At 40.3% G+C, this 19,048-nt stretch overlaps 1 protein-coding gene and 4 long non-coding RNA genes across 6 annotated transcripts; 2 read left to right on the top strand and 3 right to left on the bottom strand.

Moving 5' to 3' along the window:
- Nucleotides 1-3,397: 3,397 nt before the first annotated feature.
- On the bottom strand, nt 3,398-4,228 carry LOC135333797 (uncharacterized). Its single transcript, XR_010394053.1, has 4 exons — nt 4,069-4,228; nt 3,918-4,001; nt 3,615-3,685; nt 3,398-3,556 (listed from the first exon to the last, which is right to left on the bottom strand). It is a non-coding gene; the product is annotated as an uncharacterized LOC135333797 (long non-coding RNA).
- Nucleotides 4,229-6,368: 2,140 nt separating this feature from the next.
- On the top strand, nt 6,369-8,314 carry LOC135333721 (uncharacterized). Its single transcript, XM_064528748.1, has 2 exons — nt 6,369-7,316; nt 7,498-8,314. Exons 1-2 carry the CDS (start codon nt 6,566-6,568, stop codon nt 8,259-8,261), a joined length of 1,515 nt encoding a protein of 504 aa, XP_064384818.1. The 5' UTR covers nt 6,369-6,565; the 3' UTR covers nt 8,262-8,314.
- Nucleotides 8,315-8,608: 294 nt separating this feature from the next.
- Nucleotides 8,609-18,955, bottom strand: LOC135333817 (uncharacterized). 2 transcript variants are annotated; one of them, XR_010394081.1, is made up of 3 exons: nt 18,889-18,955; nt 18,030-18,150; nt 8,609-8,750 (listed from the first exon to the last, which is right to left on the bottom strand). It is a non-coding gene; the product is annotated as an uncharacterized LOC135333817 (long non-coding RNA). The 2 variants fall into 2 exon arrangements; XR_010394080.1 differs by lacking the exon at nt 18,889-18,955 and having other exon boundaries at nt 18,030-18,838.
- On the bottom strand, nt 8,912-15,011 carry LOC135333801 (uncharacterized). Its single transcript, XR_010394059.1, has 4 exons — nt 13,344-15,011; nt 13,185-13,297; nt 10,316-10,386; nt 8,912-9,117 (listed from the first exon to the last, which is right to left on the bottom strand). It is a non-coding gene; the product is annotated as an uncharacterized LOC135333801 (long non-coding RNA).
- On the top strand, nt 10,889-11,878 carry LOC135333808 (uncharacterized). The gene is made up of 3 exons (XR_010394069.1): nt 10,889-11,095; nt 11,456-11,505; nt 11,555-11,878. It is a non-coding gene; the product is annotated as an uncharacterized LOC135333808 (long non-coding RNA).
- Nucleotides 18,956-19,048: the final 93 nt, after the last annotated feature.

Genomic DNA, 19,048 nt, shown 5'->3' with positions numbered 1-19,048 from the left:
TAATTGCGATACTACACACAGGAATGTTCTTGCGCATGCGCTAATATCCCCCAGGTATCTGGGGCTTTGGATAACATCGTAAATGCTCAGTAAAACTATGACGTCACAAAAAAGGAAGTGGATTGATAGAAAGTTCGATTGAAAGTTTCTAGCCCATCGGATAGCATTATCTGATAGCTACCCTTAGCCTGCTATGTTAACAAAAGACTCACAGCCTGCAACAGTGTGGATGACAATCGTCTGAACGGAGTGAAAGCTGACAAGAGCCTATGGACAGACCACGCCCATTTAACATTAACTTTGGTAAAAGTCTACTATACTACTGCTACTGATTCTATCAGAAGAAAATAGCTGTACAACAAACCTACGCAGCTCTGTCTCTAGCTAGCTAGCTATATAGCTCTGTGTATGACTTTAGGATATTTTCTCTGATGAATTCTGTATTATAGGAAATTTTACGGGAAAAATATCAATAATTTGGCGCATGCGCAAGCAGTCGATAGCAGGCCTTCTTTTCTATGAAGGCCGGTGAAGGAGGCTAAGATAGTAAAGGAATATGGAACGCCGTTTGCGACAAAATTCAGGCAGAATCTGATAGGCGTGTGCATCCAATATAAAATCGATTTTTGAAGATCGATTTTTAATAATTGATTTTTTACAGTTGATTTTCGATTTACACGTGAAAGATCTTTGACAATCGATCTGATAATCGATTTTTGAAATTCGATTTTTAATAATTGATTTTTTACAGTTGATTTTCGATTTACACGTGAAAGATCTTTGACAATCGATCTGATAATCGATTTTTGAAATTCGATTTTTGATAATCGATTTTTAAAAATCGATTACAAAAATCGCAATTGATTGATATACTAGCCTCGAATCCAGGCCGATTAAAATGGATTCAAGGCTACAGTTAGGCCGCCCTTGAAACTCAGAACATGCACAAACTCCTTCTCCGCGGCCTGGAATCAAAGCGTGGCTTGGTTAGCTATCTCACATGATAGACTATAACGCAAAAGCGAAACATTATTGTTTTTTGGAACCATTAAAAAGGAGGGCCATAAGTCACAGTAAAAATCATTAATTTTAGAACTGCTCAGTTGGTGCTATCTTATTTAGTTTCTTCATGCACCCATTTTTGTATGCTTTCTCGCCAGCACTGTTTTATTTGGCCATCTTGTGTGTGCTTAGAGAAAGAGCTGAGAAAGAGTTTGGTGATTCCAGATAGAATAGAAGTCATGAATAGTGGCTTCTTCAATGGATAGTATCACGTGATACAGCTTTAGACAGGGGCCCCCCAGTTCTAAAATCGATTATCAAAAATCAAATTTCAATAATGATTATCAAAAATCGATTATCAAAAATCGAATTTCAATAATCGATTATCAAAAATCGATTATCAAAAATCGAATTTCAATAATCGATTATCAAAAATCGATTATCAAAAATCGAATTTCAAAAATCGATTATCAGATCGATTGTCAAAGATCGTTCACGTGTAAATCGAAAATCAACTGTAAAAAATTGATTATTAAAAATCGATCTGCAAAAATCGATTTTATATTGGATGCACACGCCTATCACATTCTGCCTGAATTTTGTCGCAAACGGCGTTCCATAAAGGAAAGGGATTGGAAACACATTAGTAATGCGTTTCCAAATCCCTTTAATAATCGAGGCTACAATCCGTAAGTAACACTCCTACTTACGGATTGTGCCGTATGACGGTCATACGGCACACTCCTACTTACGGATTGTAGCCTCGATTACAGGCCCTCCATTGCGGCATAAATCGAAGCCACATAGTATAATTATGAGAGTATCAAGCTAGAGCCCTAAGCATGTCTAAGCTCATACTGTTTCCTTCTAAGCTCATACTGTTTCCTTTACTATCTATGTCTCTAGATTCCTTTTTCTCAGAGTCCTTTTTTCCCCTTATTGTCAATATAGGTGTGGTCAATAATACTGAACACGCCTACTTTCAATAATTTCGTGGGTATAAATATTCACAGTCACCCAGGCATGTACGCTGACGACATGCTGCCACTAGATGGGCGCAGAGGAGGTCGGACATCACTTGAACTTTCACTAATTATGATATGGCCTTTTAATGACATTCCAGGCCAAATTGCTTTTCGTTTTTGCTGACTCAGCAATAGAACATGACTGGATCTAGCTAGAATGGCTATTATGTGCTGATAGGGTTAGGTCCAGTAACCATCACAGACACCAAACACAACTAGTTGTCAACAGATTCAGCGACAGAGAGCGTGCAAAAATATTATCTCATAAATCAGTCGCCCTCTATAACATAGTCTCATAGACTCGTGATTAGGCCGCCCAACTTTTAGAGGGCGGCTAAAATATGAGTAGCCGTTACTGCTGAGTCAGCAAAAACGAAAGCAATTTGGCCTGGAATGTCATTAAAAGGTCATGATTAGTTATTTTCTTAACTGTACGCCCATTTCTTTCCTTGCTGCCTCACTATGTCTTGTTTATGGATGAACAGTGACAACAGCAAGAAAAAGTAAGGCCTGGGAACGAGGCTAATGATTAGTGAAAGTTCAAGTGATGTCCGACCTCCTCTGAGATGGGCGTGCCTGTCCCCAGCCATAAAATCTTTTCCTTCTTTATAACCTCTACATATTGGACACAAGAGCTAGCCGAGGGGTCCGACACTGTAATTTTTAGCGTACAAGATTTCACAAAGATTTCAGAGATTTCACAAAGATTTCAGAGATTTCAAAGATTTCAGAGATTTCACAGAGCATCACTGGGGTTGAAGATTGAAAGTTCTACCGTCATTCAACACTTGCACTAGTCATCCACCCTCGGTCATGGATGCACTAGCACTTGCACTGTGAGCAGATGCAATCAAGGCATAGATGTCGATGGGCGTGCCCGTCCCCTTTTTGTAGACAGGCCACGCCCATCTAGTCAAGGCATGACACTGAGATTACAATAAGATTACGGAAAATGAGGTCAAAGGTGGGATTTCAGAGATTTCAAGATTTCGGGATTTCATGAGACTTTATGAGATTTCAAAAGATTTCAAAAGTAGGTGTACAAGATTTCACGGAGTGTCGGACCCCATATAGAGCAAAGTAAGCCTTTTCTCCCTCGTTTTCTCCTACTGGAGGTACCCCTATGGCCAAGTTGTCAGGACCTGAAGGTAATAGGACCCCTATAAGAAGGGAAGGCTAAACACAGGAATAATTCCAACTGCTGAGTCAGCCCTTTTGAGGTTATGGCCGCCCTCACATAATAGTCCTGAACCACTATTCATGCACTCCTGATCATGTCTATAGGAGGGCTGCAGAACATGGGGGGAACACCTGTTTTGCAAATTCTGTGATACAGAGTGTATTCTATACCCCTGGTTTATGGAAAATAATGAGACACTGCAAACATCTGACTCACACTAAAATAAATGTACACGTTTACTCAATCAGAGCATTGTCATGAAATTGGCCAGTTTTGTATGGTGTATGCTTTGAAAATTCTCTAAATGAATGTCAGCAAAACTCTGTCGTGTGTCCATCAGCTGTATATTCTAATATGAAAAGTAAGATCAGATAAACGTTCTAGACATAAGTACGTATACCTCTCACCTAATTTCTGAATGAAAGGGTTGTTAATTCGCTGGAGACCAAATCAGCAAGAAGATGCCCATGAGTTTTTGCTGGGGATGTTTGAACACATCAAAATTAATATAAAGCTCTTACAGTACAATACAGTTTATAGTGACAATTAAAAGAACAGAATGGCAGTGTGCAGCATGCCCAAAAGTTACGACTAAGCTAGTGCGATACTTGTTTGGATTGGCACCATTGGTAAGCAAGTGTTACCGCTTTCTATCAATGGCAAGCCCCACAGGTGCCATAATGATGAGAAGTTGAATTCCTACTGCTTACCGGCTTTTACACATGTAGATCCTGTGTTCACATAGACGAGCGAGAAAGATACAGCAAGCTTAAGCGCTTGGAGACAGATTGGTACTGCATGTAGTAAATGTACAAAGACAATGTGCACATACATACGTACCTAACATCAATCTGTTCTCACCATTTAATTGGCATAAACCATTTTGGTGAGCTCTTAAGTGATGAGGGAAGAATATAAATTAAATTGGGCCGCCAGGACTGGATATGGATGCACGCAGCTAGCTAGCTAGCTATAAAATTATTGAGATGGTAGAAGCTGGCCAAACTGAGACCACGCCCCATTTGATTCATATAATTATTGCTGACTCAGCAGTTGGAATCATTCCTGTGTCTAGCTGCTTTGTATAAGAAGCACCTCAAGTACTCCTATTTCTAAGATCCCTGTGAGAAGCATCCCAGGCACTCTGATCTTGTCTCTGTGAGAAGCACTCTTGATCCTGTCTCCAGGATCCCTATGAGGAGCATCCCAGGCACTCCTGTCTCCAAGATCCCTGTGAGAAGCACCCCAGGCACTCCTGTCTCCAAGATCCCTGTGAGAAGCACCCCAGGCACTCCTGTCTCCAAGATCCCTGTGAGAAGCACCCCAGGCACTCCTGTCTCTGTGATAAAGCTGCAACATGGTTAGTTCAGAGTGTCTCCAACATGAAGAACATCAATGACACTAACAGTCTCAGCTTCTAGCACCCCTTTATTTTTATAGTTTGCTCTGTGCCTGCAAGAATTGCCTGTCACTCATACTACAGTACTGTTCTGTGTGTCCCAATATGTAGAGGTTATAATTATGGATACATGGTCAACGCCTCTAAAACTCATCTGATAGTAAAAGCCAGCTAACTCTCAGAAGCCTAAATAACTTTCGAGGACACCCAGATCAACATCACCACAATTGGGAAACCACACTTAGGATCCCCCCTTGGAAGTCAGGAATTCACAGAGCCATTTGTCAGAAATAAAGTAAAGACTTGGTCAGAAGAACTGGAAAAATTATCGATTATTGCGAACACTCACGCCGCCTATGCTGCTTTCACCCACGGCATTGTAGGCAAATGGACCTACCTAGCGAGAACCACCCCAAACATAGGCCACTATTACAACCACTGGAAGACATCATCAGGACAAAATTACTACCAGCCCTGAGTGGAAGATGATTCAGAAAGAGACCTGCTGGCACTTCCAGCTAGGCTAGGGGGAATAGGGGTCATCAACCCAACAACTCTGTCAGACTCGGCCTACTCTGCTTCCAAACAAATCTCTGCGCCCCTCTACAACCTCATACTAAACGGAAGTCTGGACTATACACACGCGGCTCTCACAGAGCAGTTTACTGCCAAAAAAAAAGAAAAAGGGAGCTCAACGTCACTTCTGCCGACCAGCTTAAGTCAAATCTACCATCTAACCTCCAACGAGCTATGATCTTGTCCCAGGAAAAGGGAGCCTCAAACTGGTTAACAGTACTAAGTGGAAGAATTTGGCCTAGCACTGCACAAAGGTGCCTTCAGAGACGCACTAGCACTCCGATATGGGTGGCAACCCAATGGCACCCCAATCACATGCGCTTGCTTCTCAGTGGAACATGCGTTATCATGTGCCAAAGGCGGCTATCCCTCCATAAGGCATAACGAGATCAGAGACTTCACGGCCAACCTCATGTCGGAAGTTTACCACAATGTCGCCATAGAACCACACCTACAACCCATCACCGGCGAAATCAATTCTATCAGGTGCATCTGCCAACACACAAGATGGTGCCAGATTAGACGTGGCAGCAGATGGTTTTTGGGGAAGCAGATTTGAGAGAGCATTTTTTGATGTTAGGGTATTCAAGCTCTTTCAAACAGGCAACCCCAACTCTCCACAACCTACCGCAAGCACGAAAACATAAAGAAGAGAGCTTATGACCAACGAATCAGAGATGTGGAAAACTCGACCTTCACTCCCCTCATCCTGTCAAGTACTGGGGGCCTTGGACATGCCGCTACCTCCACCTACAAGAGATTGGCGTCTCTCCTGTCAACAAAACGGGATCAGCCCTACAGCACCACCATGGGATGGATCAGATGCAGGCTGTCCTTCTCTCTCCTCAGATCAGCCATCACGTGCATTAGGGGGGCCCGATCAAGCCAAGGGCACGCCACCAGACAGCCCTCTATCGACCTAGTGACAAGCGAGTCCTTGGTCCCACCACACCCATGAACTAACTACACATGACTTATTTGCTCCTCTTAACCCTTGTTATTATTATTATTACAAAAATAAAAAATATATATACCTGCTATACAGTATGACTTGTGTCAGGCCAGAGGCCTTAATTAAGGTCGAGTTAAAAATGTGACATCATATGACGTCACATGCTCCTTTACTCGAGAAAAAGGTTCTGCAGACTCAGCAGTATGTCATAGTCACATGCACCTCACCAGAGAAAAGTCTGAGGTTCGTGCTTATGGCACGCCAAGTGTAACAAAAATAAATAGCGCTATAGGACGTCATAAAGTAAGGGAAAACGTCATGCATGCAAGACGTGCTGTAATCGTTACAAGACGTGCTGTAACGTTACAAGACGTGCTGTAATCGAGTGCGAGGCTCAAGGTCAAAAGGTGACTGGGTGTTCATTAATTAAAATGGTTGATCAAAGAGCTGGAGCTGGAGATCGAGTGTGGGGATGGGAAACATTTCTCCAAGAAATGGAGACTTTCCTTACTACGGTAGATAGAGAAATCGATTATACTCAGTCTACTAGTTATGCCCAGTTCGTTATTGAGAGGTTTGAGGTTTGTATACATGCTCTATCTTCCCTTCGTGTACAAATTGAAGATGATGGCGATGATGAGACGATTGAAGTTTGCACGGCATTGAAGGAAATAATGGACAGTTGTGTGTTGCTCAAGACAATGTGGTACACTCGACTTGATGAGTTGGATGCACACACAGACGGAGGCTACCAAGTTCCCCAGGTTGCTAGGAGAGTAGGACGTGGCCGTCCCCAGCTATTTATTTGTCAAGACCAGTTGGAATACCTATGTAGTTTAAATTTCACTTGGACTGAGATTAGTAAACTATTGGGTGTCTCTCGAATGACTATCTATAGAAGAAGACGGGAGTTCGGCATTCTAGATGTTCATAGTGCTGCAAGAAGTATAAGTGACAGTGATCTACGTACAAAGCTCCAACAGGTGCGTCGAGAAATGCCAAATATGGGAGAGACACTGGTGATTGGGCGACTACGGTCATTGGGATATGCTGTCACTAGACAAAGGGTGCGTAATGCTATCCACGCAACCGATCCCCTGAATGCAGCTCTGAGATGGAGAGGAATCCTCACTGCTCGGCGCCCTTACTCTGTTCCCTCGCCCAACTCTCTATGGCACATGGGTAAGTCATATATAGGTGTTGTGTGACCAGGTTTATGGTTAATGTGTGTCAATTAAGTTTTAGATAAAGGAGCCCAGATGTGTGTACATGCATGTATATAGGTTGGAGCCTTATTATTATAGTAGTAGCAAGACTTGTGTATACAATACATGCATACTAATCATATCTTGTATTCGTACAGATGGCCACCACAAGCTTGTGAGATGGGGCATGGTAACGCACGGGGCTATTGACGGATATAGCAGACTCGTCGTGTTTCTTCGCTGTAGCAATAATAACACTGCCGAAACAGTTTATAATCTCTTCCTTTCAGCTGTCCAACGGTTTGGACTACCGTCAAGAATGCGATCTGACTACGGTGGTGAAAATTATCGTGTAGCAGCACATATGCTAGAGAGTAGAGGATATGACCGCAACAGCATGATAACTGGCAGTTCCGTGCACAACCAGCGGATTGAGCGCCTCTGGCGCGATATGCATCGTTGCGTAACAGTGATATTTTACAAGTTATTCTATTACCTAGAGCAACATGGTTACTTGGATCCTGATAACATGTTTCATCGGTATTGTTTACAGTACGTCTATCTTCCACGTATCAACCAGTCACTGAAAGTATTTATGGAGGGTTGGAACTGTCATGGGGTTCGAACGGAACACAATCTAACACCACATCAATTATTTGTACGGGGAGCACTTCAAATGCAGAGAAGAGGACTTCAAGCCCTAGACTTTTTCGAACATATTGATGAAATGTATGGTGTAGACGAAGAAATCAGTACGGGTGATGACGATTACACAGTTCGTATACCCCCAATTGGTCTTGCATTGTCTGATGAGAATATGGCTTTGTTGAAGGAAAGAGTAAATCCTCTGGCAGACAGCGATAATTTTGGGATAGAACTGTATGTTGAAACACTTACTTTTTTACGTACTTTGATTAACTGAGATTTGTTAATGAATGTGCAGTGTGTAATGCCAGTAATAATTACAAATTTATATCCAAGTTGAATGATGGTACAGTGCATGGAACCCCTCTATAACGGACACCTTTAATTGGAGAACAAAAAGTTTTGGCCGTTGTTAAGGGGTTGTTTTGTATGCAAACTTTTGGGACCTGGGTGTCTGGCCGTTATGTCGCAGTTGGCCGTTAAGAGGGGTTCCACTGTATATAATTTTTATCATTTATGTTAATGAATGTCTGTCAGATGCAGGTACACATAATTATATAGACACACTATAAAGAGTATGACTAATATTATAGTAGTACTGCCAATACACAATGTTAGGACGTATATTATTATTATACTGGAATAGGTTGCAAGTACGTAGCCACTGTATATACACTTGGTAGATATTGTCATATAGTTTTACAGATGCTGTTTGTTAGTCTGAGTCAAATTTCTCATTGGCTTGTGGCACCGTCTTCAATTATACCTGAATCCGGATAGAAAAACATTTGCAATGTGAAAAATTGCTACAATCCTACACTGTAAAAACTGGAAAGTGACCGTCACCACCAAAAGGTAGTGAAACGGCTGCCACAATAGTCACCGCAAATCGACTGGTGACCCTCACCACTTTTTCAAATCACTACATTTAAGTAGTGACGATCACTACATTTAGGTAGTGAACATCACCAGAACTAGTAAAAATCACTATACAAAAATTCTGAAAATGTGCACAGAAAATAATAACAAGCATTATGCTTACTAGCCTAACAGAGTATAAAATGACAGTGTCTAATGGCCTGAGTTGATCATCAGTTCTTGGCTGTCTTTACATCCCAACCTCCTCCCTCCTCCTGTATATGCATGAAGGAGAAAGTATGTTTATTTCATTGTAATAGAGTCAACTATGTAGGTTGGAAGTGTATAATTATACAAATTAGATTATGTGCCGGGGGATATCGCATGATTAACAACAAAACTTTTGCATACCTACTGAGCTTCAATTATACGTGCATGTGTACCGGTAAACCACGTTTACGTTTTCGTTGGTAAGTTTTCGTAATTACCTGCTATGTATAATTAATTATAAGCCAAATAAAGTAATCCATGATGTCACAAATACTGGAGTATGAAAACAATGCGTGAAGCTGAGCCAATTATAGCTACAGAAAATAGCAGGCACAATTATGTCTACAAGAAGAAGTATCGGCCCGGACTATAGTGGTATACCTGAACAGCACACTGGAGAGCCAGGGAGGCTATGCAAATTCTTATTACTCTATATAGAGCAGTAATCAATTATTGTGAGCAGAACAATAAGGTTGGAAGAACTGCTATACTGCAAGCCTTGTCAAAACAATTAATAGCTTGCTATAAATAATTCAAAATGAATGTTAACAATGGGTCTGCCTAAAACTCTGAAGAGGAACAACTTGCTATCATAATCATACTGAAAATTAAGGTCAATGTGCTACAGGTGGCAGATTCATAATTATTTGCGTGATCAGAGGCCGCGGTTACTTATTTTCCTGGCAAAAAATGCTACAATTCATAAGGCCAATATAGGTACAATTTTCTTTCATCTGCACACATTCAAACTCCGACATGGGACAGTCTCTTAACTAAAGCATTAGCAAGCTGCTACCAAGCTAACTGGCACATAGATACCGTGCAGTATCAATAAGCATGGCTCCCACTGCAGATATGTCTCAGCGAGGGTCAAAGTTCACTGAGGCTACCAATAAAGATGCAATTGAGATGCTACTATTCAACCTTTATAATTGTAAGAGCGGCCTCTGATCAAGCACAATTTATATACATACAGATTAGGGGGTGTTTAGTAACCTAGTAACAACAATTCTACAAATCTTTTGCTGACTTTATAGGCTAAGTACAAAAATGTGATACGAAGAGAGGTTGAAGTAAGACAATTATTTTTGGAACAAAATGAACTGTTACACTCTTGTTTTGTGTGCAAAAGCAGGACTAACAGAACTAACATATTAATCACTGACAACAAATTGTGGCAATACGGCAGCAGCATGCACATACCTTGATTTATGTCTATACTTAAGGGTGTCCAGTAGTATGGTTGCTCCACACGTTTTTTTTAACTTCATATCCTGCAAGTTAATTACAACAGTTACTGAACGCAATAGTGTGTAACAACAATAACAGTATAAATAAACGCGCTGCAGGTGCTGATGCCTTGTCCACTATTTATGGCAATAAACCTCCGAGGACGAAGGCAAAGTCTCAAGGCCAAGGATGGTTTAACGTTGCCATAAATTTTATAATTATAATTATATCTACTGAAATGAAAAATGCTTGCTATATATACCTAAGCTAACTCACCTTGCAAGGACTAGTAAACAGTTAAAAACTATTGAAAATGAACGAAAAGCGTGTGCATATTATTATATGTGACAGTGCCAATGAAAAGGGACCTTAACGCGGGCATTTTCGAATCAGTTTTTATTGTTGAATCAGATAGGGCGTTCTTTAAGCTTCAAAATGATACTAAGATCGACCTCCTAGCTACTTTCTTTCCGGAGATATGTTCGAGGGAACGCTACGAAGGTATTGCAACGCCCTCTTGAGTAAATGACGCTCAAACGTCATGATAATTGAAGTTCAATTATTGGCTTCCGGGCACTTCGGTATACTCATAAAGCTTAGTAAAAGATGTTCTGGAGAAGACAAGTTAGTTAGATGAAGGCTAGGCGTTCTAGGACTCTCTAGCTAGCTAGTATAGCTATGTAGCTGGATTGCTTGGCACCTAGGAAGGATCTTCGAAGAAATAAAGAGACAAAGACTCCCGTCGCTCAAATGGTAAGCTCTCATGTCTTGTTATAAGCTTGTACTTATTATCTGTGTAATGTATCAGTCTTATAAAAGATCCCTCACTTGTATGGAGCCTACAGAAAGTGTCTCTGTCCTTCATACAGCTTAAAGGAAGCCTAAGTGATCTATTATAGGTAGTCTTTCACTTAGTATTCGTCCATATCGATCTAAGGCTTGATCCAACTTATTAGTAGCCTTATAAGAAGCTTTCCTCCTTTAATTTAGTACTGGTATCACTGCCATTGTGCTTAGTAGTAACAGGCCTGATGGGATGGGTGATCACATCATGGAGGGCCCAGGAAACTGCGTGGAATTGTCGTATAACATTTATATTGATGGTTCCCCCAGGTGGTGGTAAGTGTCGGAGGCCTGAGAAACGCTAGTCTATTGGCTAGGATGTAAGTGACATTGATATTGTGTCTATCTTAACTTACTACTTATCTGTAGGTTGTTATGGAGTGTTTATGAGGACAAGTGGCACGGGATACGTACATCTAAAGAAACAAGAGTGGATCTACGCCAAGCTAGCTAGCTAGCTAGCTGCTCTTTCTAATCTATTTCTGTTGCTAAATTATGTTTGTTAAGAAGTGGAGCTATAATATACCTGGCTCCTCTTGATGATTGTAAGTACTGGGCTGATGAAATAGTCCTGTACAAGTTGTCATCTTTTATTTGTTAAAAATAATTAACAATAATAGGGAAATTCCCAGGGAATTTCCCCTCACGTAGACAGTAAATTTCATTGTAAAAAATGAACGTTCGGTGAGTTTCTTCAACGTCCACGCTTGACCTGTTTAAAGCTTCGTAGAGACCCAAATTTTTACAGGTAGGTAGAGGAAGGGTTGAAGTTAGCACCTGTGAAAAAAAAAATTTTTTGCCCATGTTTTTTATTTCTACTAAATTGGCCTATAGCTTAATTTAATTATTGCCGCGTTAAGGTCCGTTTTCATTGGCCCTGTCACATATTGTATAGCCAGTGCTAAACTTCTAGCGCTACGCACTAACTTGTCCATGTGTAATGAGCCTACCCATCTGTCCTCCCATTGCTAACTTATTTTTGGCTGTTTGTAACAAAATCAGTGCGCCCTTAAGGCAACGGAGTAGTGAAACTCCACCCAGTTGCTATGATACAACCCAAGCGGGACATAATGATGACATGATTGCTGCGACACTTAAAGACAAAACACTGCATGCAACGGCATTCCAAGTATTAGAGCAAAATTACCCATAACTCGGGAATGATGCAATGGCTATAGAGCGTTTACATTATACTTGCACTTCGTGTTCATTGGAACAGCTATGGCAATCTACACACAGACAGACAGTCACATACACACACAAACACAACTACTGTTATGTCACTCATCTGTATAATAATATTATTAGTATGTATATGCTTGATCAGAGGCTGTGCGCATGGCTACTAAATGTTCATTTTGCTGACAAAGGAGGCTACAATTCGAGAGAGCACATTGTTCAAGAGAGGTGTTTATTAGCCCCAGCTAGTTATTTTTACTCGAACTATGCCATGAGAAAGTCTTCTAAAAGCACTACTTAAGCAAGCTGCTACCCTAGCTAGCTGCTACCGTAGATACCAATCAACCACGTGCAGAGACATAGCCTCAAAGTTCACTGAGGCTACTATTTGAGTGCGGCCTTCAAGCATATAACGGTACCTAACAATTAAGCTGCAACCGTACCAGTATTAATATGGCTGCCAAGTGCAGAGACACATAGCCTCAAAGTTCACTGAACCTAACAATTAAGCTGCAACTGTAGATACCAGTATTAATATGGCTGCAAGTGCAGAGACACATAGCCTCAAAGTTCACTGAGGCTACTATTTGAGACCGGCTTCTATTGAAGACTACTTTATACGTACAAGCATCAGTAGTTCGAATTCTATAAATTTTACTGCATTAACAAAAGAGGATGGACGATTTTAGGATGGACAATTATTATGAGAGTACAGGAATGTAGAGTAAGCCCTACAATCCTGAGAGGGTTAGCTTGGAAGTATTACAATTACAATGTGAAGTCCCCACTTCTTCTGAACTAGTATAGTTAATTAACTCACTTGTGTTGTGCATGCTGAACGAAGCTTAGGGCAATGGGCTTTGGTCTTCCCTTGTTTAAGCCCTAATGAAGTGTTTACTTGTGCTTTGCTTGTCCTTCAGGAGAAATTCGGTTCTGCATAAATATTAATTTAAACTGTGCAGCATGTTGAGGAACTTACCTAGTTACACAGTTTTGTCAAACAACTCTCAAAGCGTTCTCTAAAAGCTCAACTTGTCTGCTTCTTTAAAAACTCCAGCAAATAATTTTTGTTGATGTGTGCAGCTGCAAATCTGCAGCTGCATAATTGCACGTGCCCTTATTTGGTCATAGGTCTATTCAACAAACAAGAGCGCGCAAGTGAAGATATGGACATGGAAGGAGCTATAGCAAGCTAACTAGATCTTCCTATTACAGTTCAATTCAGTGACAAGGAAAGGCATTTGGCAGTCTTATATTGCTGCTACCAAAGGATAAGGAATAGTAGTGTGTGGATGAATAGTGTTGAATCATGTAGCTTAGATATGGAGCATGTTGATGTCGTGTAACATCTTATAGTAAAAGCATTCCATGAACTGTTTTACTGAGGCAATTATGGTTAACAGTAAGCCGGGTTGCGTGTTGACTATGTCTTGGTGACTCAGTTTCTGTAAAATAGACCACTAAATCTAGATCTACCTGGTACGGGTTAGCAGTAAGTCGTGTTGCGTGTTGATCGACCAGGTACAGAAACCTCTTTTCAAAGATGTTACACAATTAATACATCGCTTCAACTAGTAATTGTATTTGTAAATACGTGTGTGAATCAATTGTTAATTATTTTGTTTGGTAAAATCTTATTATTGTGTACTGGCCTTAATATGAATGCAGATATGCCATTGTAACTGTTCAAGCTAGCAGTAACATTATACGTCTATGGATTGATAATCTCATGCTTCTCTTTTATTGCAGAATATGGAATGCTGCTCAGGCAAAAAAGCTTAGTGAGATATCAGGGCACCATGGGGCCTCTTTGCAGCCTTTATACTTAGTCAGCAAACTAGATCCATCAAGCATCTGCTTGAGTTTGTCACTCCCTTAGATTTAACGGCATAATTATTATTGATGCTGATTGCCTTAAAGTTACAACCAAAGCTTACGTCTGTACCTGTTGGGAGTGGTCGGGAATAGTGTATTATTTATGTCCCAGTTTGTCATCATTGTTAGGGGAGGAGCAATTGTAGCTATACAAGAACAATATTATAATTGTGTACCGCAAGTGTGTTGGGTAAAACTTCATGTTGTTTCAAGTTTACAGTCAGTGGTGGATATTAAAAAGACACCATTACATTATCGTATAATTGTAAGTAGCCGACCAAACAGTCGTCATACACTGATATAGAATATTATTTTATAGTTCGTTGTATTCTTCTGACTTGGTCTTCGACGGTAGCAGGATAGACCGTAAAAATGACAACTTGTGACTTTCACCATGAAATATTAAAAGTATCACATTGCATGCTGCATGCCTATCTATAAAATAATAATTAATGGAGCTGTGACACACACAGGAGAAGGTACAGGGAACAGTAAGTTAAGTGAGAGGTACCACTGCATGCACACTGTGATGAAGGACTTAGGATCTAGGAGTCATCGCGGAGGTTGAATGTAGTGAAGGACTTTGGTAGTGACCGTCACCACAGTTGGTATTGAGCTATGTTGGTGAAGGACTTAGGTAGTGACCGTCACTGAGATTGGTAGTGAGGATCACCACATACATAAATCACCACCATGTAGTGATTCGCTTAGGTAGTGACCATCACCACATTTGGTAGTGACGGTCACCACCCTGTTTTTACAGTGTATGTACAACCTACTGATTCATATAGCATTTGAACGTGGAACATTTGTGGAACAATCATAATTATTACATGCATGCTTGCAACATGATAATCATAAGCTCATGCAGATAACTATATAATTATATCTTCACTGTGACAAATGCAAGCACATGCATGTACTACTTGCATGCATGTATAGAAGGTCTTGCTAATTTTGCATTCATAAGTTATAGGTGTTATATATAACAATTCTCCTGGGACCAAAGCTTGCATGCTTTTTATTGGACCTATATACCTACATCACTCAGTAATACAAAAATCACAGCGATGAATGCTTTACAATACAATAACATCGTCATAAAGGTAATAATTATGGCCAAAAAACATTGACAGACATGCATGCAGTGTTATCAATATTGCAAACGTCAATAGCTGTCCATTCTCCACAAGTACTCGCTTGACAAACAAGCTCGGAACTCAGAAACAAACACTTGGTATGAAGGGTATGTTGAGGATAGAATCAGGGATGGTGCACAGGTGAGGGCAATGGGTCTACGTGAAGAACCGGTAAGAGCATTAAATTCTAGAGATATTTTCGAAGAGGAACACACCGAGCTGCCAGTAACGAAGCGCAGAAAAGTTCGCAATTCATCCAGTCCCATATTTCCTATAAATTGACGCAGATAACCTAAAACCCTATTCACATGTATTTTACACATAGTTATGTGGAAGGTCTTGCTAATTTGATATGCTATCATTATAATAGCTGTTTTATAACAATTCTGCCTTTATACACATGTATATATACCAACCAAAGCTCACATGCACAGTATTTTGATTTTATAGGACCTACTGAGTGTTCTACGTAATTATATAACCAGCGTGCTGTCCACAAACTGTTCTCTTGCAGATGATATAAGGGGTTGTATGGGATAAATATGTAAGAGTGTATGGATTGGTAAGTGTATAAAAACATGATAGTGACGATCAAAACGGATGCAGTTAAATTGCAAATGGGTTGTTTTCCACAATAATTATCAACAATTTGAACGAACACTGGACAGTCTTGATCAAGTTTCTAAAGGATGACGGCTGGCTTTTACCATCCACTCTTATCCAATTTGCTCTAATAGGAACAATTGTCGTGCAACAATATACATAACAAATTAAAAATTCCGATAATTAATAGTATCAAGGGCGTATAAAAGAAGAGAGGGCATGCAACTCCACTATCAGTACACGTAGCTAGCAGAGTTCAAACGTGGGCGGAGGAATGTGTGCATTTGCATGCAGTGCTAAAAATAGAAATGTCTATTTTTAGTATTTCATGCACAGTCATGCACATTTATCCGCCCACGTTTGAATTCTGCTCTTGGAGTTGCATGCCCTCTCTTCTTTTATACGCCCTTGATAGTATTACGTACATAAGTACATAACAGCCAGCTGTATAGGTATAGTCTTCACAGTCATGTAATAACAACTTACCTACAGCTTCTTTTTGCAACTCCGGGCCTATACTCAGTGAGGCTACTGAATCACCCGGGGAGTATACACATGCACACAGTTATTCTTGCCCGTTGGTATGTGGTTAGGTATATATGCAGTGGTTTATAACTGTGCTACATGCAGAACCTGCTTTTACATAGGAATGATATATACGTCATGTATAGGGAGGGAATCATATACATGCATGTATAGGGAATCATATATATACAGATCCCTGTGGTTAGGGATGTTGATGCATGCATGTATGTTTTTCACATGCTTTTCATGTATATATCACTTGTTTACATACGTAAAATCTATTTTCTTGCCATGGCCATACATGCAGCTGCAATTTAAAACTTCTTTGTCATTGCAGCATATAGAGCTTGAGTAACGCATTTAGAATGAGTTATATAGACTATATCGATGTTTAGAAAGGACCCTTTTCATCAGAGAGGCACCTTCAGGGGCATGCATGCATGATCTCTCTTGAGTAGCCAACATGTATATAGTCTAGATTAAGAATTCATTCTCAACTCTATAACTTATGTATATACTCTTTGTTCTCAGTATGCCTTTTTATTGCTGTCATATAGCAACTGGCAATAAAATCATTATTGACCAATCACTCGGTTTGTATGGATACACTGAATTCTACCCTCCGGTATCATGCACCTGGACTAACATCCAGACGCTCCTGCATGTCCAAAGTAATCCCCCATGATGGAACATATATATAGCACTGCAGTAGCTGGTGACGTTTAACAAGAGTCCAACTGTAATTGCTGAACGAGTTTGAACGTACGTTTGGCCTAATATATATAGCTATACACTGACCAAACCTATATATACAAGAGCATGGTTACATTTACCCCACTTGATACCCCATGCATGCATGCAGGGAGTTGCAACTAACACTATACAAGGATATAAAAATAATATACTGTCACAAAAAGCACATGCGTGCATGTCTTAACTATATCATGCAGGCATGCATGCATGCATGTATACATTATATACATGCAGAGTATTTTACACCATAATTATATATAATTATAGCGGGTAAATTTGGCAATTTTCATTTGACGATGTTGCATGGAACAGCGCCCTATATAATATTATATGAACCTTGTGAGTTCGCATACACTCAATGCCTTTAATACTGCAAATCTTTGAGCATGCGCAATTAAAAAGGCTGCAGTAACACGCAGCGCGGGAACAAATATCTGGACAGCGATTTAGTAAATCAGGACACCGATTTAGTAAAGCGTGAGACCGGTACGTGAGACCGCTTTAATTATAGTAGTGGGACACTGATATAGTGAAATAGTGAAGTGCATGACGTGGATTAGACATGCAGTTTTTACACATGGTGTTTTGACACAAACGACACTCCATAGTATACTACGGCACGGCATTATTAACCACGTGGGATATACTGGGCATTGGCGATTTTTAATTTTTGGTGACCCTCATGCATGCACCTTCATTCGCCAAATCGACAATTACCCACTATAATTACCCACTATATACAGTATATATGTATACATGTGCACACTTACTCAATGATCAGTCTTGGTGCATGCATGCATCAGATAGTGCATTTTGGGGGCATCAGTATAGAGCTCACAAAAGGCTATTGAAGGGTTTTTGAGGTAAGCAACTTCATCTGAGTGTCGAGATCTGGGGAAAATAGATGGTCTGTGATTTCCAGCATGAGAAGGTAATTGCTCCAATGTGGGTTATCTTCAGGAACAAATTGGGCCACCATGCATGAAAGGAAACAGGCGGCTCAGTAACCATGCACGACTGCATGCTGAAGGTAAATGCAAATCAATACCTTTTCTTTTGTTTCAGCTACTGTGGAAAAACACTGACGACAAGGCGGTCTGTATATGCACTCGCTCCTTCCTTAAGCCTCCCATAAATGAACTAGCAGGATTATCATTGCATGCTAGCAACCATTGGTCAACCACTTCAGAGTGCCAAAAACTCTGAGGGGTTCACTCCCATGTATACCCACCACTTCTACTATACTGATTATCATTGACCCTGCATGCCCCACACTATTCCTACACTATTCGGAATTTTCAATATAATATTGACTGAGTCCTATACACTATTACTTTAATTCATCGTCCTAACACTATATATAATCTGCAGCTATAATAATTATTGCACGAGAACATAATTATAACATCAAATCTATATAAGGTATAGGGGTGGGCACATTATCATACTGGTATAATGATGGGCACACTTTCGACAGCACTGCCAAACATGATTCTACAGTTACTGTAGCACAGTGACATTCTGCACACATGCATGGTTGAGACGATTTTTGTAGATTCAATTGTAAGCATGTAGTGTAGTCACTCTGTGATGTTACATTATTTTTCATGGTTGAAATCACTCACTTACAGCACGTCTTGTAACGTTACAGCACGTCTTGTAAAGATTACAGCACGTCTTGCATGCATGACGTTTTCCCTTACTTTATGACGTCCTATAGCGCTATTTATTTTTGTTACACTTGGCGTGCCATAGTACCGCGCCTGTGGCAACAGAGACTTTGACACTG

This window comes from Halichondria panicea, chromosome 3 (assembly GCF_963675165.1).
Source record: "Halichondria panicea chromosome 3, odHalPani1.1, whole genome shotgun sequence".
Lineage (NCBI taxonomy): Eukaryota > Metazoa > Porifera > Demospongiae > Suberitida > Halichondriidae > Halichondria > Halichondria panicea.
The sequence above is the reverse complement of the archived record's forward strand: the minus strand, read 5'-3'. Positions and strand labels throughout refer to the sequence as shown.

Excerpts from the sequence above, each read along its gene's own strand:
- LOC135333721 (XM_064528748.1), top strand. The coding sequence starts at position 6,566 with ATGGTTGATCAAAGAGCTGGAGCTGGAGATCGAGTGTGGGGATGGGAA. Across the intron at positions 7,317-7,497 it reads CAACTCTCTATGGCACATGG|ATGGCCACCACAAGCTTGTG; the intron begins GTAAGTCATATA and ends GTATTCGTACAG.